The sequence below is a fragment of the Carica papaya genome, chromosome 5 (assembly GCF_054855325.1).
Source record: "Carica papaya isolate Zhongbai chromosome 5, ASM5485532v1, whole genome shotgun sequence".
In the NCBI taxonomy this organism is placed as follows: Eukaryota; Viridiplantae; Streptophyta; class Magnoliopsida; order Brassicales; family Caricaceae; genus Carica; species Carica papaya.
In genome coordinates this window covers 22,822,475-22,845,854 of record NC_142313.1, presented here as the reverse complement: position 1 = coordinate 22,845,854, position 23,380 = coordinate 22,822,475, and the positions used below count along the sequence as shown (strand labels likewise).

At 33.6% G+C, this 23,380-nt stretch overlaps 2 protein-coding genes across 4 annotated transcripts; one reads left to right on the top strand and one right to left on the bottom strand.

Annotated features, from left to right (window-relative positions):
• Positions 1-257: 257 nt before the first annotated feature.
• LOC110818661 (RWD domain-containing protein) lies at positions 258-16,682 on the bottom strand. 3 transcript variants are annotated; one of them, XM_022047604.2, is made up of 8 exons: positions 16,628-16,682; positions 16,234-16,414; positions 15,265-15,303; positions 13,448-13,585; positions 3,420-3,559; positions 3,232-3,341; positions 2,638-2,753; positions 258-962 (listed from the first exon to the last, which is right to left on the bottom strand). In XM_022047604.2, exons 2-8 carry the CDS (start codon positions 16,372-16,374, stop codon positions 567-569), a joined length of 1,080 nt encoding a protein of 359 aa, XP_021903296.1. In that variant the 5' UTR covers positions 16,375-16,414; positions 16,628-16,682; the 3' UTR covers positions 258-566. The 3 variants fall into 3 exon arrangements, with proteins under 3 accessions (XP_021903296.1, XP_021903298.1, XP_021903297.1); XM_022047606.2 differs by lacking the exon at positions 16,628-16,682 and adding an exon at positions 14,563-14,666 and having other exon boundaries at positions 16,234-16,335; XM_022047605.2 differs by lacking the exons at positions 13,448-13,585; positions 16,628-16,682 and having other exon boundaries at positions 16,234-16,601.
• Positions 16,683-17,968: 1,286 nt separating this feature from the next.
• Positions 17,969-22,457, top strand: RA-5 (RAS 5). Its single transcript, XM_022047607.1, has 8 exons — positions 17,969-18,184; positions 19,036-19,108; positions 20,288-20,335; positions 20,408-20,455; positions 20,746-20,817; positions 20,919-21,074; positions 21,262-21,365; positions 22,134-22,457. The coding sequence occupies exons 1-8, from the start codon at positions 18,171-18,173 to the stop codon at positions 22,228-22,230; spliced, it is 612 nt and encodes a 203-aa protein (XP_021903299.1). The 5' UTR covers positions 17,969-18,170; the 3' UTR covers positions 22,231-22,457.
• The last annotated feature ends 923 nt before the right edge of the window (positions 22,458-23,380 follow it).

The following is a 23,380-nucleotide window of genomic DNA, read 5'->3' as shown; positions in this document are numbered from 1 at the left end:
AATTAATTTTGGTACTTCGCATAAGATTCAGCTTTATGTGGACTTCTATTTGGAACCGATGAAATAATCTACTATTAGATATATATTACAAAATAATCCCCCACCGGATAACTAAGATATCCAAAGTGCCAAGAAGGCGGAATAGAATCTACGAAAAACCTCTTTTCTTCCCTCGAGATAAGAATTAGAAAAGAAATTGTCATCAGTTGAACTTTTACTTCAAGAAAAGAAATTGTGGAATTAGTATTTGCAAAAGATAGACGTAACATGTAAATAAAAATAAAAGACTGGGAATTTTTCATATTTGCCGTCTTCTCTCCTCTTCATTTTAGTTTCTCTCCTATATTCTCCCATAATCCTTTTCTAAATAAAGATTTAAAGTCAATCATCCCTGCTGACATTGGTACAACTTCACAACAAACCCAAATATCCAGAACCTAAAGCCTTATAATGAATCTAGTTCCCTGATATTTTCATTTTTACAAATAAACTCCTAAAATCCTTTCATAAGGCGTTCATCCCTACTGTCATAAAATCCTTTCAGAAAGAAAATCCAGCATGCCATCTCAATCAGCAGTATTATCGTCTTTCCTAATCCATTGCCTAACTGGTTTTCTTGGATTTCGTACCCTTCTCCTATTCATGTACGAGTTCTGATTCTGACTGGTGCCAGGCCTGGTTGATAAACCACTTAAATTTGGCTCTCCAGGAGCTGCTCCAACTGGTTGTCTTTCGTCTTGTTCGGTAACCTCGCTGGTGGATGTTGGTGTAGGAGTAGATCTGATTGGCTGAGGAAGAAACATACCAGGCAAAACAACTATGTTTTTACGGGGTTCTATTAAACCACTGTTTTCTTCCTGCAATTTTAGGATGGTCTCAAATCTCTCTCTTCTTATGTTCTCCGCCTCAGAGTGAAGGAGCTTCTCATTCTCATTGGTGTTGGTTTCATCAGAATCCTGTATCTGCAGTAGCAAAATAATATTAGAAAAAGAGTATTAGCTTCAGCTAACTCTGACTGTAAGATAGGAACAAATTTTTTTGAAGTATTGACCGATGTTCAGGACAAGAAATGGAAGAAGATTAACAACCTAGATAATATTAGTCCAAAATGTTTTATCCATTCATTTTAGAAGCAGTCTTGATTGGCTTAATTACCACCATAAAAAAATTATGACTTTGGCCTCATATAAAAAGATCAAAATGCTCTTGATCTTTTGAATTTGCATTGCCAATGACATGGAGCCACAAATCCTTTTGCAAAACTATCTCCAGAGTCCAACCTGCAAGTACGACCCTCCTAATCCCTCTTGAGACCTATCACTATCTCGCAACCTCACTGACCAAGAGATTGACAACTTCAATGCTTTATTGGCCCAGTTGGCTCATACTTATGTTACCTGTAGTTCCAGATAAGCTGGTTTGGACTATTTCAAAAATGGTGATTTCTTGGTCTTTTGTCCCAGTAGCTCGTGGTCTTCAGATTCCAATGGAAACAAATCTGGAAGAAGCAAGCTTCACCTTGTATGTCATTCTTCACTTGAGCAGCAAATCTTTACCTTGGATTAACTTCAGATGTGATAAAATCATTGTTAATGATTGCCCCATTTGCCTGCGGTAGAAAGAATCCCCTAAGAATCTTCTTCTCCGGTGTCCTGAAGCGAGAATATCAAGGGATTCTGCTCTCTCTTTTCCTAATCTTTCTTGGGTCGTGAGTGGCTCAATAGCTTATGAGATCTGGGCATTGGAGTGGCACCTTTGTTGGCAAGGAAATAGAAAGAATCTCATCCCATTCCATTGGTCACTACATGAGCTACATGGAAAGAAAGAAACATTATAAATCTCGTTGACAAAATCTATTGTGTTGTTAGTATTAGAGACCATTGGCTCCAAACCTCAAGTTTCTTGCGTAAAGGTTATCCTGTCCTTTCTGGAAAGGATCTTTGAACCTTTACTGATGTTCTGTGTTCCGCTTGTTAGTTCTTAGTTTTTGTTTCTGTATACCGTGGGAACCTCTTGATGCCTTATTAATATTAACATCGTTTTCTTTTTTTCTCTAACTCTTATTCCTCTCACCAGTAACCTTCAGGAGAAAACATCTTCCTTATTCTTACCAAGCCCTTTAGTTATTTTTCACTACACGTACCAGGAGTTAACTAATCTCTAAAGAGTCAATCAACACACCAAGCTGCTTCTCTCTTTCCTATCTTTTCTTCTTTGTTTTCTTTCTCTTGTGTTAGTTTGGACAGACTTTCACTTAAGTACAAGCATCATGGTGGCAATCTTTGCTAAAAAATGTAGCATATGCTTTAATATAAACAATCATACGAAGAGAAAGGAAACAGAAAGTCTTTCAGGGCACTTATCTAATTTTGCTATCATTAAAGAGCACTGGTTTCGGACCTTAATAAATATTTTTTGAAGGTCATTCTTTCCTTGACGGAAAAGTCTTACAGGAGTCTTACACAAGCTCATTGACTTTTTGGCTCAGGCCCTTAAGCAAATTCTATCTTTTTTCCTTTTGTATATTTTGTACAAGGTTGACATCGCCTAAGTGCCGTGTTATGTTACGTGTATGTTTCTCCTTTTGATACAGACAAACAGACACATTATCATAGTGATTAGCAGTTGATGACTCACCAATTGAGAGGAATAAGCGCCAACCAAGTCATGCACATGATCGAGATCCTTGGTATGAAAGACCTTACGGCAAACTGGACAGTTCCCCATACTTTCTTCCATAGGGCCAGTGATGTCTGACAGCATCAATTACTAGTTAGACATTAACAAAAATATTCTTAATTGAAATAAGATTTACATTTTTACTTCAAGGAAAGGGTGATCGAAGGAAATGTGTTTTATCAATGTTGCTTTTCTTCATTAAAAAGTTCTAGCTCCAGTTTCACAATACCAGAATCCCCCTTTCTGTGCTAACAATTTGGTGTTAAAATAAGTTGAAACTTCTTTTGAAAGAAGAAAAAATAGGTTGACAATTTTATAAACTATCCAATGCAATAGAAAATGACAAAGTCTATCAACAAGGTAAAATAATGAAAACAGTGGAAAAAATAGGAACTATGGGTGCATGGAATATTTAGTTTCACAGCTCATTACATATCTAGACTGTCTGCTTCAAATATGCAGTAAACTGCCTGCCAGAAAACAACCTAGCCATGAACTCAGTCACAGAGGCCAATTCCCTAGAAACTAAACAAATAAAGAAACTTCCCGCACCTTCATGACTTTTGATATGTCTTATAGGGCGTTCAGTTGCCCTAGGTAAATCTTTAGCACTGGTCTCTTTCTGATCTTGAAGCCAATGCCACCACCTAATAATGCATTCACTAAGAAGGAAAAAGCACCCACAAGTTAGACCTAATTGAATAAAGAAAAATATTAGAAACAAGAAACTAGTACTCTACCTATGAAAGCAATGAAAACAAGACATCAACTTCATAAACGGTAAGCATTTGCTTTTATCATCTTCTGGGACCAAAGGACACAAACACAATGGACAATCTCCATCTGGGTGATTCATAATAGAGAGCCTCTCCACTGCTTCCTAAAAAAAATTATCTCAATCAGTCTTCGAATACATAAGAATTCTGTTTCCTCTCAAGTATGAGTAATTTGTTATTTAGAACTACAGACCATGCAGGCTACCAAATTGGTTATATTTGAATCCAAATTTTCAATTATTTATGCAGCTAAACCTAAAGTATCAGAAAGATTTCAATGCTATATTGTGCTTGTTTATAAGAATTTTATATTAAGTAAACTACTATATTATTTAGAGTTCTAATAGTATACTTATATTTTATAATTAGAGTTCAAATAGAATAAGAATAACTAGTTTATATATATTTTCTAAATGTAAACAAAACAACGTATATAAAATTAGAAGTTAATTTTCTCTAAAAATCTTCATGGTATCAGAACGTCGGTAAAAAGCTGCAGTCGCACATTCGCAGGCGCCGGTAAAAACTGAAGCTGCACATTTGCAGATGTCGATAAAAATTGAAACTGCACATTCGCAGACGTCGGTAAAAAGTGCAACCACACCTCCGTAAGCGCCAGTAATAATATACAACCGCACAACCATAAGCGCTGGTAAAAAGTTGCAATCGCACATCCTCAAACACCAGTAAAAAAGTACAGCCGCACATTCGGAGACGTTAGTAAAAATTTACGCCACATATCCAGAAACACTAGTAAAAAATTACAGCCGCACATCAATAGATGCAGGTAAAAAAGGTCACACCATTACCTTTTCCTGCGCACGTTCAGAAATTTGCCCGGAGAAGACGAGCCAAGCCGACTTTGAGCTGTTTTAGAACCGAGTCTGAGTCGTTCTAGAGTCGAGTTTGAGTCGTTTTAGAACTAAACATGAGCCGTTTAGAACCGAACCAGATCTGCTTCCCTTTTTTTGGGTCCTTAGTGGAGATAGGAGGTCTATTTTTCATTACTGGGTATTTTTTCTTATTTTAGCATTCTAAAATGACATAAGCAAAAAAAGTGAGTGTTACTATTTTTGATAATCCTTCATTACAAATCGATCCCATAAAACTTGATGAAACTAATTATTTTATTTGGTCGAGATCTTATTTATTGTTCATCAAATCTAGAGGATTGCAGGCTTACATTACTGGTGAGGTGAAGAAACCAGATGTTAGTAGTTTAGAATATTATCAATGGGACTCTGAGAGCTCATTGATAATGCCATGTCTCATAAATTTCATGCAACCCTATATTGCCAGAGCATATCTGTTGCTTAACATTGCTGAAAAAATATGAAATGCAGCATCTTTTACATATTCACAGATGGGTAATGACATTCAGATTTATGAACTCCAGAATAAAGTTCATGGCACAAAGTAAGGAGAGATGACTATTTCTCAATATTTTTCTAAATTAAATGGATTATGGCAGAAGTTAGATTACTATCAAGATTTTCAAGCAGAGTGCCCTACAGATATAGTTAAATTTCAAAAATTGACAGAAAAAGAGCAAATTTATAATTTTTTAACTGGTTTGAACACCAAATATGATCAAATACAGGTCCAAGTGCTTGGTAAGGATCATTTTCCTTCATTAGAACAAAGTTATGCTTATGTTCAGCAAGAAGAGAATAGAAGAAATGTCATGTTTCACATTGCATCAGTTGAAAAAGCTGGATTAGTTGCTCAGTCTAATTAATCCAGAGAGATATGGAAATGTGACTATTGTGGCAAGCGAAGACACGTTAAGGAAGCTTGTTGGAAGTTGCATGGAAGACCAATTAGAGATCGGGGAGGAAGAAGAAGTGGAACCACAATAGCTCAAGCAAATTTTGTTGAAACTAGGGGAAACACTTGATTCACCATCCATTTGAGCCTTTTCTATAGAAAAAATTCAAAATCTGAAGCGTCTTCTGAGTCAACTTAACTCTCGATCAACTGTTGGCACATCAAATATGATAAAATCAAGTATTGTTCATTCTATTTCCACTCCTGATAATTGGATTATAAACTCTGAAACTAACAGACACATGACAGGTTATTCTAAAAAATTCTTAACTTATTCTTCTTGTACTGAAGGGGATAATATCCGTATAACAGATGGGTCATACACCCCCGTGTCAGGAACAGGTTCCATTAATTGCACTCCTACTATTACACTGTTTTCAGTTTTACATGTGTATAGTTTTTCTGATAATTTTTTATCTATTAGTGTCATAACAAAAGATCTCAACTGTAAAATTGAATTTTTTTCCTGATCATTGCATCTTTCAAGATCTTCAAACCGAGAAGAGAATTGGCACTAGTAGACTGCAAGATGGCTTATATATCTTGGATAGACATCTGAACTTAATTAGAAATTAAACAACCATTGGGAATAAAGAAGTCAATATGGAGATAGTACAATGGCACCGACGATTGCGACATCCTTCCTTTTTTGTTTTAAAAAAATTATATTATAAATTATTTAAAAGAACTTATATGGAATCTTTATTTTGTGATGCATGCGAACTTGCTAAACATAAGATGAGCTCTTATCATTTAAGTAATAATAGAAGTATTGATTCTTTTAATACTATTCACTATGATGTGTGGGAACCTACTCAGAATACCTCTCTTTCTGGTCATAGATGGTTTGTTACCTTTATTGACTGCTATACTAGATTAAATATGAATTTATCTGTTAAAAGCAAAAAGTGATGCATTTTCATGTTTTCAATCTTTTCACAAAATGATATATACACAATTTGGTTCTAAAGTTAAGATTCTGCGAATTGACAATAGTATAAAATATATGAATAGTAGGTTCCGTAACTACTTGGAGTCAAATGGGATAAATCATCAAATAAGTTGTGCATAAACCAGTAAACAAAATAGGGTTCCTGAAAGAAAAAACAGGCACATACTAGAGGTAGCTCAGTCACCAATATTCACTATGAATCTACCAAAAAGTTACTTGGGAGATGCAGTTCTCTCAGTCTATCTTATCAATAGAATGTCTTTACAGATCCTGAATTTTAAAAGTTCTATAGAGGTTTTGGAAGGAAAAAATTTCTACATTATTCCCCCAAAAGTGTTGGGATGTGTGTGCTTTATTCATGTTAGAAATATTGGTAAACTAGAACCTAGAACTTTTAAGTGTGTATTTGTTGGATATTCTTCTACCAAAAAGACTATAAGTGTTATCATCCACCATCTATAAAATACTTTGTAACTATGAATGTTACTTTTAGGGAAAATGAGTCTTACTTCAACTGAAACCCAACACCTTTTCAGGGGGAGAGTGAGAAGGAAGAAGTGATACCAAATTGGGTAACGATTGAGAATCATATTCAATGGGAGAATTCTATTATAGAAAGTCTTAATCAAAAAAGTAATGTTAAACGTCAAAATAAATCAGACTTGAAAAGGTATTCAAGAAGAGAGAAGTTTGAAAAAGTCATTATGCAATCTGTCCTAGGTCAAGAATCTTCTTTGGTTTCATAAAATACTGGTGAGTTATCTTTCTCTTGTGATTTATCAGATAAACCTATTGTTATTAGAAAGGGAAAGAGAACTTGCACTAAGCACCCTATATCTAACTTTGTTTCCTATGACTCTCTATCTGCCTCCTATAGAGTCTTTGTCTTGTCTGTTTTCTCTGTGTCTATTCCACAGGATTGGAAAAAAACTCTAGCAGATCCCAAATAGAAAAAAACCATGATTGAAGAAATGAGAGCATTGACAAAGAATGAAACATGAGAACTTGTTTCACCTCCACAGGAAAAAAAGATAGTTGATTGCAAATGGGTATTCACTGTAAAATACAAAGCAGACGTATCGATTGAAAGGTACAAAGCTAAATTGGTGGCTAAAGGATTTACTCAGACCTATAGGATTGATTATCAGGAGACATTTGCACATGTTGCAAAGATGAACACAATTAGAATACTTTTATCTTGCGCAGCTAATCTTGATTGGGATTTACAGCAGTTTGATGTAAAAAATGCATTGCTCCATAGAGACTTAAAGGAAGAGACGTACATTTAAATTCCACCTGGATTTAAAGATGAGAGAATGTAAGGAAAAGTTTGTCAATTAAAAAATAATTAATATGGATTGAAGCAGTCTCCAAGAGTATGGTTTGAACGGTTTAAAACAGTTATGATCTTTTTTAGATATCAACAAAGCAATACAAATCATACCTTATTTATTAAACATCGTGAGGGTAAAGTCACTTTTCTTATTATTTATGTGGATGATATTGTGGTGACTAGAGATGATACAAAGAAGATAACTTGGTTGAAAGAACTTCTTGCTCAAGAGTTTGAAATAAAAGATTTAAAAACATTGCAATACTTCTTGAGGATTGAAGTTACCAAATCCAATAAAGGGATCTTCATTTCTCAAAAGAAATATATCCTACACTTACTAGAAGAGAGCAAAATCACCTATTGAGAGCAACCATAAATTACAAGCAGGTAGTGGTACATCAGTTGACTTGAGAAGATACCAAAAACTAGTTGAAAGACTCATTTATCTCTCACATACCAGACCCGATATAGCATATGCAGTTAGTCTTGTGAGGCAGTACATGCATGATCGTCGTGAAACTCATTTACATGCTATCTTCCGCATATTACGATACCTGAAGTCTGCACCAGGAAATAGTCTGCTCTTTTCTAAGCATGGTCACTTTAAAATAAAAGCATTTACAGATGCCGATTGGGCTGGTTCCCTAGATGATAGAAGATCAACTACAGGTTATTGTACATTTGTAAGAGACAACTTAGTCACATGCAAAAGTAAGAAACAACATGTGGTTGCTCGCTCCAGTACTGAGGCAGAATATAGAGCAATGGCCCAAGAAATATGTGAATTACTATAGTTGCAAAAGCTAATGAGGGAGTTAAAACTGCTTAAAAATAAGAAACTATCTTTATTTTGTGACAATAAAGCAGCAATTAACATTACTCATAATCCAGTTCAACATGACAGAACAAAACACATTGATATTGATCGACACTTCATAAAAGAGAAGGTGGTTGGTGGCTCTCTATGCTTACATCATGTATCTTCTGACGACCAAGTGGCTGACATTTTTACAAAAAAACTATGCAACAAATCTCTTCAGAACCTGATTTGCAAGTTGGGCATATGTGATATCTTTACGCCAACTTGAGGGAGAGTGTTGATAAAGATTTTATGTTAAGTCGAATACTATATTATTTAGAGTTCTAATAGTATAATTATATCTTATAATTAAAGTTCAAATAGAAAAATGATAACTAGTCTATATATATCTTCTAAATGTAAACAAAACAGCGTATAAAAAATTAGAAATTTATTTTCTCTAAAAATCTTTAGTGCTTTAATCCCTAGCATCCCAAGGAGAATGCAATCCAAAACCAAAATGTATTATCATTGTTAAAATATCACAAAATATATTACAGAATATTTTTATGTAATTATTAATTGATTTTCTAACATTAATAGGATGATTTATGTTTCCATATATAAATCCCTCTTCTATGTATATATACCCCTAACTCTATGTAATGAATGTATGTAAATATTCAGAATTCATTTCCCTAAATCTTACATGGTATCAGAGCAAGGGTTAGGGTTAGGGTTAGGGTTTTAGGAGTCAAATTACATCAGATTAAAAGAAGGGTTGAACAACCCATTCTCGACGCCGGAGGAAGACAACCACCGATCTCCAGTCAATTCAGAATGCGGCCAGCACAGTGGTGTACGCGGGAGAAACCGAGGAAGCAATTCACGCAACAGTTTGAGGCTGCGTGCGACGAGATCATCCCCGAGCGTCTTGGGTTCCCGTTTGAGGAAAGAAGGCATAGAGGAGCTCGGTCAACCGGCTCTGTGCACGAAACCAGAAGGCTGAAGAAGGGAAAGCTGTGGTGAAGGAGATCGCGCGATAGCAAGCGATTCTCCGCTTTTGGTCGCGATTTAGGGCGTTTCGGCAAGCATTATTCCAGATGAGGGTGCGCATTAGGGTTCTGTGGTGATTTCAGACCGAAATGAGAAATTTTGGTGTTTTCAGGCGGCAGCACGTGAACTCTGATGGCAACACGTGAGCTCCTGTGGTGGCAATGTGGTTCTTTTGGGTTTCCATGTGCGAAAAAGTATTCTGTTTTCTCAAAATTTATCCCTTATTTGTGGCTTTTTCAGGGCATCTCTGACTGTTGTATTTTGGATATTCTGAGTGGCATATTTCTTATAATTCTTGAATTGAAATGAATATTGTCTGCTACTACTACCGTGAACAAGGGCATATGAAATGGTATTGTAAAAAATTGCAGAATCGCAGAATACAGACAACTAGTATTGTTGCTACTACTGCTAGTTCATATTATGAAAGAACTGTTATCATTTGAGCTGATGAGTATGCTAAATTCACTCAGTATCAGGAATTCTTGAATAAATTTTTTATTTTCGCTGAATTAGAGAAAAAAAATCTTATCTCTTCGAACAGATGGATAATTGATTCTGATGCTACAGATCACATGATAGGTAATCCTAATATATTTTCTAGTTTTCGACCACATAATGCACATTTTCCTGTAACTATTACTGATGGATTGACTTATAACATTGTGGGGTCCTGGACTACAAAACCCAACTTCATCCATTACCCTGTCATCTGTATTAAGTCTACCTAAATTTACCTTCAATCTGATTTCTATGAGTAAATTGACTAAAAATTTAAATTGTTGTATTACATTCTTTCCTGATCATTGTGTTCTTCAAGATCTTACAAAGAAGCAGATTATTGGTAAAGAAAATATATCAAATGGTATCTATATTTTTGATACCTGGGTGCCTCAGTCGGTTGCCTATTCTAATGTTACATCTTCATTTGAAGCACATTGTCAATTAGGACATCTCTCTCTACCTGTATTGAAAAAGTTATGTCCTCAGTTCTATGATATACCTTGTTGAATTACAAGTCATGTCGGTTTGCAAAACATCATCGTAATCCGTTAGGTCCAAGAGTAAATAGACGAATTGAGTCTGTTTTGAGTTGTTCATTCTAATGTTTGGGGCTCTTGTCTTGTTGCGTATAAAACAACTTTTAAGTATTTTGTTACTTTTGTGGATGATTTTTCTCAAATGACTTAAATATATTTTATGAAAAATCGTTTTGAAGTATTTTCTCACTTTTGTACTTTTTGTGCTGAAATCAAAACACAATTCAATATTTCTGTGCATGTATTGAGAAGTAATAATATCAAAAAATATATGTCACACTCATTTCATAATTATATGACTCAACACGTGATCCTTCACCAATTCTTATGTGTTGATACACTATTTCAAAATGGAGTCGCTGAAAGAAAAAACAAGTATTTACTTAAGACAGCTCGAGCCCTCTTGTTCCAAACGCAAATCCCTAAGCAATTCTGAGCTAATGCTGTTTCCACAGCATGTTTCTTTATTAATCGTATATCATTTACAGTACTTGATGATATGCTCCTTACAATTTTCTTTTTTCCAAACAAATCTTTATTTTCGATGCAACTTCAAAATATTTAGTAGCACCTGTTATGTGCGAGATGTGTGACCTAATGTGACAAAATTGAATTTAAATGCCTTAAAATGTGTATTTTTGGGATATTCTCACCTTCAGAAAGGATACCGATGCTACCTCCTTATCTCAATAAATATTTGATATCGACAGATATGGTTTTTTCAGAGAGATATATCGTTCTTCTCCTCCTTGTACAAATCTACAAATCAATGGGCGGACGATGAGTGGCTTATTTATAATTTCACACCAGGTACCTTTATTGAGCAAACAGATAATGGTATTTCTCTAGATGATATGCCTCTAACGTCACTTGAGCAAATTGATGACAATGTTAGTGTACTCTTAACCCAAGTACCACCATCGACTGTTCATGTTTATTTCAGAAGACAACAAACTCATGATACATGTCCTACACCAGATCCATCGTCATCTAATTCTGCCTCACAAGACCTTGATCTCCCTATTGGTTTTCGTAAAGGTAAACGTCAATACACAATTCCTCAGCCAATTTATCCCATTGTTAACTATATTTCGTATGACCATCTGTCTCTCTCGTCTACTTTTTTCATTGCTTTTATATACTCAATTTTCATATCCAAAACAATTAAGAAAACTGTGAATCATTTTGCTTGGCATAATGCAATACTTGAGTAGATAAATGCTCTCGATGAAAATCATACTTGAGATTTAGTGGATTTACCCAAAAAAAAAGGGTTATGGGATGTAAATAGATTTTGCAGTCAAAGTAAACCTAGATGATTCAGTAGCAAGACTTAAAACCCGACTTGTAATAAAAGGCTATACTCAAACTTATGGGGGGTTGATTATTCTAATACTTTCTCTCCAGAGGCAAAACTTACATATGTCCGTTTATTTATCTCCATTGCAACATCTCACAATTGGTTTTTACACTAATTAGATATCAATAATGCATTCCTTCATGACGACCTTCTAAAAGAAGTGTATATGAAGCAACCATCTAGATTTATTACTCACGGGGAACATGGAAAAGTCTGTCATTTGAAGAAATCTTATACTCCTTATTGTCTATGTTGATGATATTGTTATTATAGGTGATAATTGTGCAGAATATCCTCTCTCAAATCATTTTTCATATCAAGTTTCACACCGAAAACTTAAATCAGTTAAGATATTTCTTGGAAGTAAAAGTAACAAGAAACAAGAAAGAGATTCTTATCTTAAAGGAAGTATATACTTGATCTACTTGTAGAAACTGGAAAGCTACTCCAATGGTAGTAAATGTATACCTTACTAAAGATAATAGTGACCCCCTTGATGATCCAGAAAGATACAGACAATTAGTTAGAAAACTGAATTATCTTACAGTGACTCGTTCAGATATTGCATATCTTATCAGTATTGTTAGTCAATTTATGTTTGCACCTACAGTCAAACATTGGAAGATTTTGAAACAGATTTTGTGTTACCTAAAAGGTGCTCCAGGACTTGGTATACTATTTAGCAATCATGAGCACATTCACATTGAATGCTTTGCAGATGCTAATTGGGTTGAATTTAAAATTAATAGAAGATCCACTGCAGGCTATTGTGTTTTCGTTGGTGGGAACCTGGTATCATGGAGAAGTAAGAAGCAAACCGTTGTATTCCGATCCAGTGCAGAGTCCGAACATAGATCTATGACCCAGTCCACATATGAAGTCTTATGGATACAAACCTCTTAGTAGAAGTGGGTTTGAATTCCGTATTATCTGCAAAACTCTGGTGTGATAATCAAGCTACTCTTCATATTGACTCAAATCTGGTGTACCATGAAAGAACTAAACACATTGAGGTTGATTGTCATTTCACTCATGAGAAAATTTAAGAGAACTTGATTTCTACCGGTTATGTGAAAACAGAGGAACAATTAGGTGATATATTCACAAAAGTTTTGAATGGAACCCGAATTTAATATTTTCATAACAAGCTAGGTATGATCAATATGTATGTTTCAGCTTGAGGGGGAGTGTTAAATATCACAAAATATATTATAAAATATTCTTATGTAATTATTAGTTGATTTTCTAGTATTAATAGGATGATTTATGTTTCCATATATAAATCCATCTTTTATGTATATATACCCCTAACTCTATATATATACATAAAAGATGGATTCTAGTACCACTTTAGTTTATAGGCATATTACTATGGAAACAAGAACTTCATGTTATTCTCTATCCTCGCAATTTTGATTTACACCTTTTCCCTTTTGCTCATTTTTATGCCTTAGCATGTAAGTATTAGTTTTGTTTTCTCATCATAGTTCTTTATCTACTTCTGATTCTTCTCTGATACATATGAAAATCAATTCACCCGGAATGGTAACTGTTGGATGATGATTTAGAGTAAAACATCAGCTGACTCATCAACTATGGTGATATATGCATAACGTAAAACTTACCTCACAAAGAGCTACAACCATTAAACAAGATGTGAGTCCGCATGCTTTGTCCTGTATACCTCTTATCAGTTGATTTTTCCGTTTGTCATCGAGACCCTTGGAGTCTATGAGATTAATAAGAGGTGGTTCTTTTGGATACTGCAAACATAAAGAAACACATTAAGGTTCAAAATTTTGAGAATAATCCACAAGCAATAGAAAAATCAGTTGATTAGTCCTGGTGGCCCAAAGACCAAAAGGCTCTGCAGACAGGAACTCAAGTTTTAGGAGCTATAGAATGAGCTACCTTTATTCTCTCCAATTTCTTTTCTTCTTTTAATTTAGTTATCATTTGATTTTGTGATTATCCTGCTTGGTTAGATTTCAGTTTTGAGTTGGTAACAAGGGGAGTGATTGATTTCTCGATTGAGACCAAATACTTTAGAATCTTAAGGCAGGAGTCACCAGTCCTGTTGGATTGTTAGTTTCAGAATCTTTTGAGAAGAATTTCAAATTGTGTTGTTTAGGAATGGCTTTCAGTGATTGAGAGATACCACTACTCACACAGCATGATCATGTTCTCCAACCGGTTTTAAGAGATCTAAATAGGTGCATCTTAATTGAACTTCTCCAAATCCTTGAAGTCAATTTCTAGCTTTATCAGAATTTGCTGGTGGAATGAGGAATATGATTTTTGTCCCAAAAGGTACAGTTGGCTTTTGGGAGATGTATTTGTGTGAGGAAGGGAGAAGTTGCTATCATGGAGAGGAAAATTGTTCAAACTGTGAGGAAAATTCGTCAATTATTGCAGCTGACTTCCAAAGGGTCGGATTGGCCCAATGGTTGCAGAAAGCCTCTAAGGTAATTTTGTCCTAACAGCTACGAACTAGAGAAAAGACTTCTTTTTTGCTATAAGATTAAACCATCCTCTTCAAAAGCCCCAGATATAGTGTTTTCTCAAGATTGGTTTCAGCTCAGCTGAAGCTCAAAACAAGACGCCCTAAGATTGAGGAGAAAACAGATAATGGCCTAAGGCTTTCCAAGTTGAGATGGCTTTACTGGATAGAGCCAAACCCCAGTATCCAAACTGCCAAAAGAAAAGAAACCCAGGCAAAAGTAATTGTTATCGCAGATACCCTGATTGAGGGTGCTGCAGACATCATCGTGCAACAGAATTACGATCAGCACATTGATAGCCATGGCAGCATTAAGCCTTCGCTGAGCCAATTTCAGATGATATCTGTGGAAGAATTTGATCTCTTATTATTCTATATAATACACAAAAGTTATACATGTACATACAGCAAGCATAGCTACGGAAAAGGAAATTTATATTCTCGATCACATGATTTATAGGTCATCCTAAGAAAATAGGAAGATAAGGAAATCTAACTAATTCTAGGGCTACAATCTATTATAAAAGGAAACAAGATATGCATGTAGTAATTATGCCTTGCCACAATATCTAATTCTCCATTCTTTGTATTATTACTTAGCTAATAATATTTCTTTTTCATCAAAAGAAAGGAATCCTAACTTGGGTCTGGGTCCATCCTCATGTTTGTGTTAACCCAACAAAGTTTATACAATATAGAGGACCATAATATAAAGTTTATAATTATAGAGAAAAAGAACAAAAAAAAGGAACAATAATATGGGGCACTACATTTTTCTTAATTTTTCACATAACTTAGAAAATCAATGAAGTTAATGATCCAAACAACAACTTAATAATCTTAATCAAACACTTTATTCTCCCACAACGCTACATAATTCATGTCCTTCTGACCTCAAAAGAAGAATAAAAAAAGATTTATATATAAACATGCAAAGGTTACCTCAGATCCTGCTCGTATAGTGATAACTGCTTCAACAAACTACAAAAGGAACAAGAACATGTTTCCAAGAAGAACAATTAGTTAAGAATACATATAAATCAACCAAGAAGCCTGAAAGGAGAAAACAAACAAGCAAAGTTCACCCAGAATAAATATCTGCCAACTGATAAACATGATTAAATAGGTAAACATCTTTCTTCTCCTTCGATCTACCAAGACCATAAAAATCAAACGCTTCATTCAGAAGCAATGATGTTCTTGATGTGGAATTCATTTATAATTTGACACTCTTTTGCTTAGAACGTGAACCAATGTGGTTCTCTATTCGAATCCCAGACATCTTTTTAAGGATTGATTTGTTCCAAACAAGAAAAACTATTTTCTTTTTAATCGCGCAACTTGTTTTTAAACACTATGAAATATATATATATATATATATACACGTACATATACATATATCAAAACAATTACCCCAAGGTGAGTGGATGATAAAACGTAAAAAGGAGACACCTTTTTTTCATTTCTTTGCTCATCAAACACAGGTAAACGGATTAACCACCATTCTAGCCCCAAAACCACAGCCAGCTTTCGTTATAATTTAGTTCCACTTCATATATATATATAAGATTAGGCAACAAACCTATTAGTATGTTGTTGAATTATTTAGGAGCAGTTCTATTACTTTTTGGGGTTGAAACATCGGTTTTAAGCATAGGAGATTCAATGCTATGAGGTAATTTAATCGCACAATGAGATAACCACACTATATTTTGGTTATGTGCAAATAGCAAATATCGAAAAATTCCAGAAAAAAGAACTGAACTAATTTGTAAGAGGATTCCAATTTCACGTGAAGAATAAAAAAGTAAAAATTGCAGTCCCTAAACACTCCAAACTCTTCGTTCTGAGCAGACAAAACACTAAGATATCGAATTCATGCACAGATGAGATAGAGAAGGAGAGAAGGACCTGTTGAGATGAGATATCAGCAGTGCGGGGCTTGATATGTAACTGAAGATGGGGCGGATACGAATCAATAACCTTGCAATCTTCTCCGTATACAGCCCGTACGGCCTCCACTTCCATCAAAATCTCTTCTTCTTCATCCATATCCTGGTTCTGTCTAGAGACGAAAGTGGGGACGGAGGCGCTTTTGAAATAAAATTTTGGAGAATTGGATTATATCAAATTGAAATTTTGATGGAGTAATTTGGATTTTAATAAATTTATAAATTATAATATAAATAATTATTTTTTTAGACAAGCACCAAATAATTATAGATTAAACAGAAGCAATCAACCAAAGTAGAGGGAATAAGAAGCACTCATTAAGAAAAACAAAGAATGAAAAATCCCAACTCACATGGCGAATCAAATCGTTGAATTGTTTTAGGTTATATTATTTTATCTAAACGTTACCAGGTTATATATATATATAATATAGCTTTTGGGTTTTAGTTAAAATATATATATATATATTATATTTACATATATGATTTATCAAAAGGAGCGAGAGTTTGGATGGAGATAGATTACAGAACTACAAGTTATTTACTACTCAAGAATATTTAAAAAAAATTATAAGATATTAGAGGGATAGTTTAGGTGTTTAAGTTAAAAAGTTCGAAGAGTTTGTAATTAACTTAAGAGTGATCATATTTATTGTTATAATGGATTTGAGTTAAAATCTAACTCATAGCTCTTTTTCTTTAAATTAGAGTATTTTCAAGGTTAAAATTTATATCTTCTGTTTTACTTTTATATTCATTTATACAATTTATATTATATATAATGAAAAACAATACAATTAATTATATAAATTCATATGAATAATTCAACAAAATCATTAATACTCGATTTAGAATTTGATTGATGAGGGAGATTTTTGTACTGTAAATACTTATTTAATCTTATTAAATTAATAAAAATATGCTTAATAAAAATTTAAAAGTGATTGAAAATATTACATAAAAAAACAATAAAAAATATTAGACTATGGGTTAAGTACAATATTTATTCTCACAATAACTATAAAGTTGATGTTTGAGTATTATGAATAAAATTAAAATATTTGTATGAGGTAAATAACACTGAGAATAAATTACTTACAATAAAAAACTTAAAAATTTAAGAAAAAATGATTTATACTATATTATATGAGTAAATTTTAGAATTTAATGAATCAGATAGTTACTATAAAAATAAAATTTGATAATAAATTGTATATTTTATTTTTATTGAGTTCTTTGTTTGAGAGTTAAAAAAGATTAAGTAGTTTATTAGGGATGAGCATCATATTAGGTATTTGGGTATTAATTAATTTTTTATATCTTTTAAAATACATCATAAAAGAATCTTCTGATTTGAGTTAAAAAAAAAAAAAAAAAAAAGGGAAAAAATTACAAAGAGAAATAATTTTCTAATTTTGACAACAAATTACAAGTTAAAGAGAAGAGAGGATTTTGATGAATAACAAGTAGAGCTGGAGAGGAGGAAGCCTTATTGTGTTATATATATATATATATATATATATATATATATATATTAATTTTTAATTTTTTCTCTTCATTAAAAAATTAATTCTATTTTACACATTAAAGTAAAAAATTAAATAATTTCACATTGGGCCTAATTTTTCAGAGCCCAATATCATATGGATTGAGGCTCTCTTGTCCGAAACACCCAACTGAATTTTCTATGATCATTCCATTTCAGATCTCTTGTTCTGACATTTCCCATTTGCTTGCGACTCGTCTCGTCTCTGCTTCTCTTCTCCTTCGTCATCTCTCTGTTGCTTTCCAAGTTTCCGCTACATATTTTAAAAAGAGGTCCTGGTGATATCTGCCCGGAAACTGACCGGATTCTGGCAGCTTTTTCTCCGGATCCTATTTTATTTCCACGCGGCCATGAATCCCGAGTAGTATGTTCGTTTGATCTTTTGCTTTTTCTCTGTGTATTCTAAGATTTGTTAGCTGTGTAATGTTACTTGGGTGTTTTCACCATAACTTGATAAGTTTTGATCTTTTGCTTTTTGGAAATACTTGATTTGGTAATTAGTTAATTATTCGAGTTTTAGATCTATCAATTGAATCTAGGTGTTCTTGTAGGGATTTGCTTGTTGATGTACGCAAGCAGTTTAGTTTATCTCGTCTTTTCCAGTTCAAATCTCATGCGAATCACCTTATCTTGTTATTTGCTATTTCTTCGTCGGTTATGTTGTTTTGGCTTTCAATTTTCTTGGTGATTAAAGTTAGGAAGAGAACTTATAATCACACTAACACACCTGCTCTTCAATGGTGGTGTTGTTTCGATCTGCATTTTGTACCCACCATTTCTTATGGAGACAGAATTAGTTTAGAGAATCTGGAATCTCTAGTTTATTATTTTTAGTATCTTAGATGGAACATATTAAGATTTAACTTTCTGTCTTCACAAAACTATAAAGATGTCACCAACAAAGAAGATGTGACTTGTCTTAAGTAAATAAACTTATTGAGATAACTGGCAAATGGAATTCAATTTTGCCTCCAGGGTAACTGCTAGTTATTTGTTGGATTTTCGAATGTGATCAGTGGAAACAAATAAAGCATCTTAAACAGTTTAGCTTTCATCACTTCAGTAAATTGATTGCATTCACTCAACTCTTTTGCACTCTGTCTCTCTATTGTGGCTGAATGGATTGTTTGTGTTAGAGAACAAAATGCATTCTTATTTGTCCCTTTAACCCATGTGCTGCAGAAAAGTTATTTTTGTTTTTGCTCTAACTTGCAGTGACTATCTGTTCAAGCTTCTCCTTATTGGGGATTCTGGTGTTGGCAAATCCTGTCTTCTTTTAAGATTTGCTGTAAGCTTCTGGAACTTTATGTCTTCGAAAATAAAAATCAATTTTCATTGCTCATGGTTTGTTTTCTTTTTAGTTTTTAGTTATCCTAATAAATCATTCTTCAAGGAAACAATTAATGCATAAACGTATTTCTCTGTTTACGCAATCTGAAATATATTCGATGTTGTTCACATAAAAGGTATTGTTTCAGTTGTCGTATAGGTTACAAAATACAACACCAACTTGCTTATCCCAGAATATATTTTGATTGGACTCAATTTTCATTTTAATTTTTAGTATTCAGATAAATTATATTGTAAGGAAATAGCAAATGCATAAATGTAAATTTCACATTAATTTATGTAACTTGGGATATATGCGATACTATTCTTGCATAGAAGGTAGTGGTTTCGGTAATGTTATATAGGCTACAAAATGCAAGCCGACTTGCTTATCATCCTGGAATGTTTATCACTTAAGTGTTTGCATCTCCTCATGCACCATAGATGAAGAGCAATATATATTATGAAGCAAGTTCATGATTTTTTATTCCTTGGTTTTTGATTAGTTGAGGTTGCTCTTTTAGTGAAACAGAATTGTAGTATTATTGTGATGGCAGAGACTCTAAACATGTTGGATGAGATCTGTGCTTGGATGAGTATTAGTGGTGGAAAGAAACATGCAGATCTCATTTCCCTTTCTATATTTTGGATAGTGTGGAAAGAGAAAAACATGGGAGCTTTTAAGGGATTAGATGAAATATTGATAGGGTTGGAACTACGTGGTTCCAGACTCTTGAGTTTCTTGGTTTTAGGTCATCCTCTTATTCAACGGAGCATTTTGGGAAGCTTATTGATATCCTAATTGATATGTAAAAGTTTTGTACATGGCACCCCCTTGGTGCTTGTGAGTTAATGATGCATATTATACTTTTTATTTCAAAAAAACAACATTTTAAGAGAATCTTTGACTTTTTTAAAGGTGAAATTGGGTGGCCTAAAATGTTAGAATTTTCCTTCCGTCAGAAAAATTTCTTGTATAAAAAAGAACTTTGAAAATGTAGGTATGTTGTGGAGGAAAGTTAGATGGCTGCAATGTGGTCCTTACAACTTTCTTCCTCTTTGGCACATGAAGTTGACTGCTTTTGACTGCTATTTGCCATTACATGACTCTGATGATTTCATTATTTCTTGGATGCAGGATGATTCATACCTGGAAAGTTACATAAGCACCATTGGTGTTGATTTTGTAAGTAGTAAAGTTGTTTCAACAGTGAGAAATATGTATCCAGCAATGACTATATCTTTTCCCATTTTGCAGAAAATACGCACTGTAGAGCAAGATGGGAAGACTATTAAGCTTCAAATAGTATGAGCTCTGATTTCTTTGTTACTATTAGTATTGTTTTTTCTGTTTAACTCATTATGGTGCTCTAACTTTTCCTTGTCCATAATTTCTGGAGAGGAATTATGAACATATATTTTGCTAGGGAATGATGTTCCTTGTTTGTCTTCTGCAATTCCTCTTTGTTCTTTCCATGTTTTGGAATTGCTTTTAAATCGTCCTTTTTTTTTCTAGTATTGACACACGGTATGAACTTTCTGAGGCTTTAGTTGCTTGATGACCGAGTAACCTATTTGCTTTTATTCTACTTGCAGTGGGACACTGCTGGGCAAGAACGTTTCAGGACTATTACTAGCAGCTATTATCGTGGGGCGCATGGTATCATAGTGGGTGGTCTTGTTTCAATTAAACTGTTTTAGCTCTTTTTCCTGTTTTAACGGTTCTCCTGACAGCGAATATTTTTTCCTCTGGTTGGTATTGCTGGTAGATTGTTTATGATGTGACAGACCAAGAGAGCTTTAATAATGTTAAGCAGTGGCTGAATGAAATTGATCGCTATGCCAGTGACAATGTGAACAAACTCCTGGTAGGAAACAAGTGTGATCTCAGTGCGAATAAAGTTGTGTCATATGAAACTGCCAAGGTATAGCCATTGGCCCTCTCTGAATAAAGTCTCTCTCCCTTGCTCAGAATAGAAGTTCGGTTATTCATGTCTTTTAAGTCGTCTTTACCGATCCATGATAGAAGGATAAAGTTATGTTTATAGAAAATTAGTATCTGGTTTATTTGGTTAATCATATTTCCCCTTGATGTTTTATTCTTCCTCTCAGGCCTTTGCGGATGAAATTGGAATACCGTTTATGGAAACCAGTGCTAAAGATGCAACCAATGTGGAACAGGCTTTTATGGCCATGGCTGCTGCAATCAAAGATAGGTGCAAAATGCATATCTTTATAATTACCATTTGGATAGTATTTATAATTTTGATTATTAGAAATAATATTGGCAATTAAAATGTGAAAATGCCATAGTTTGAAAGCATAAACTGTCAAATCTGAGGTTGGATGTGAAATTGAGGCCATGTTTGGAACAAATAAGCTTCATGTGTGGAATTCATTCGGAAACCCACTCTTAATTCATCATTAGCTAAGTTATGTGTGAATTTCCTAATAGATTCTAAGGATGAAGTTTGTTTTTGTAGACATAGTCTAAAGAATATGGGATCAGGTGAGAGCTATCCTTAGCTGGGGTTCAATCCCTTAAAATTACTACCTAACACTACCGCCCTCCCCTCCCAAAAACAGAAAACACAAAATTAGAGGGAGCACATTTGCCCTTTTGGCGTTGATTGTCAAGGCTTCAGGAGGTAGTATCTGACCTTTTTCTTTTAAGTTCTTTTGTGGTTCTGGAGTTAAAAAGTTGTTTGTGAGTTCGAAAACGATTAAGTTGTTAACCATTAGAGCATGGACATGGTCATATCAGGTTAGAATACTAATGAAGTGTCTGGATTTGATGGAAGCCTTGGAATCTATTTTGTGCAAAGAAGATTAGATCTTGTTCATGGTTGATGATCAAATGGTTTTGGATCTATCTTAGTTTATCACATGTTGTTAACCATTAACTTATCCAGTTACCTGAGCATGAACATATGATGCATGATCCCGTTACATCTATACTAAAATTGGTGCAACTTTAAATGTAGAATGGCAAGCCAGCCAGCTACAAATACAGCAAGACCTCCAACGGTGCAGATTCGAGGACAGCCTGTCAACCAGAATAGTGGCTGCTGCTCTTCTTGAGATTATCTTATCTGATATTGGACTGGCTTGCTGGTCATACTGTGGCTTGTAAGATCCTTGTTCCTTCATTTACTTTCAGTCAATAGCTGTTACTTCCAAACCAACCTCGATAAAACTGCATCTCGGAAGGAATTGTTTAGACCCTATTCTTTTGAATGCACTTGTTTATGATAACGTGTACAAAATAGTAGTTCGGTTAAAAATCAGTGCCTTTCTCATTCTTCTAATGTGGATCTATTCATAAGTTTTTTTTTTTTTTTTTTTTACTTGGATTTTGCAGATTATCATGATCAATGTGTGTCATAATTATTTTGGTATTTTACTGTTCTCAAGTGTTTACTGATTTGTGGATGTGCTTCAGTATTCAAATTATGGTGATTTATAATGTCACTTGCAAATTTACTTGCAATTTGATCCTTTAAAGAGTATATTTAAACAATACTATTATATAATACTAGTCAAATTATGTAATGAATGCATATTAGCTTTAGAAAATATATATAAAAATAAAAAATAAACTAGGTTAAAAATTCAAAATTTATTGTTACATCTAAACAAAGATAAGGGTGAATTTGATGCAATTTCTTGAGATTTTGGTAGAAGTAGAATTGAATTTTTCAAATTTCAGAAATAATGATTTAATCCTTGCATAATAAGTATACATGTTAATTTGAGTCAAACATGTATTATTGTATCTAAATCACATGACTATAAAATAACAAAAATAAAAAACAAAATGTCAAGTGTTTGTTTTTAACTTGATAATAAAAATAATAGTAATTGATAAATAAATAAGCAAGAATTTAGTTTATATTATAAATAAGCTGTTAACATAAGTTTTAAGAAGAATTATAAGTGTCTACAAATAGTCTTTTTAGTTTATCTTTTTCATATAAGAATAGTTTGGTTCAATGCTGGCCTCTTTGGAGCAAGTTCTGCGTCCATTTTGAAGAGTTAAGAGGAAGTTAAAGAGAGTAAGAAATGTTTTTTTTTTTTTTTTTTTTTCCTTGAGGAAAAAATTGAGTGAAACCTTTTCAGTAGATTATGTAAATCTATAATATACGAAAAATTAAATAATATATAAAGCGTGTATATTTGATTTGGGTCATTATAGCCTACAGTAAATTACAGTAATAAAGCTTCAATTATT

Excerpts from the sequence above, each read along its gene's own strand:
- LOC110818661 (XM_022047604.2), bottom strand. The coding sequence starts at position 16,374 with ATGGATGAAGAAGAAGAGATTTTGATGGAAGTGGAGGCCGTACGGGCT. Across the intron at positions 3,342-3,419 it reads TGTTTTCATTGCTTTCATAG|TGAATGCATTATTAGGTGGT; the intron begins GTAGAGTACTAG and ends TTTCCTTCTTAG. Across the intron at positions 963-2,637 it reads GCGCTTATTCCTCTCAATTG|ATACAGGATTCTGATGAAAC; the intron begins GTGAGTCATCAA and ends TTGCTACTGCAG.
- RA-5 (XM_022047607.1), top strand. Across the intron at positions 19,109-20,287 it reads GTCTTCTTTTAAGATTTGCT|GATGATTCATACCTGGAAAG; the intron begins GTAAGCTTCTGG and ends TCTTGGATGCAG. Across the intron at positions 21,075-21,261 it reads TGTCATATGAAACTGCCAAG|GCCTTTGCGGATGAAATTGG; the intron begins GTATAGCCATTG and ends TCTTCCTCTCAG.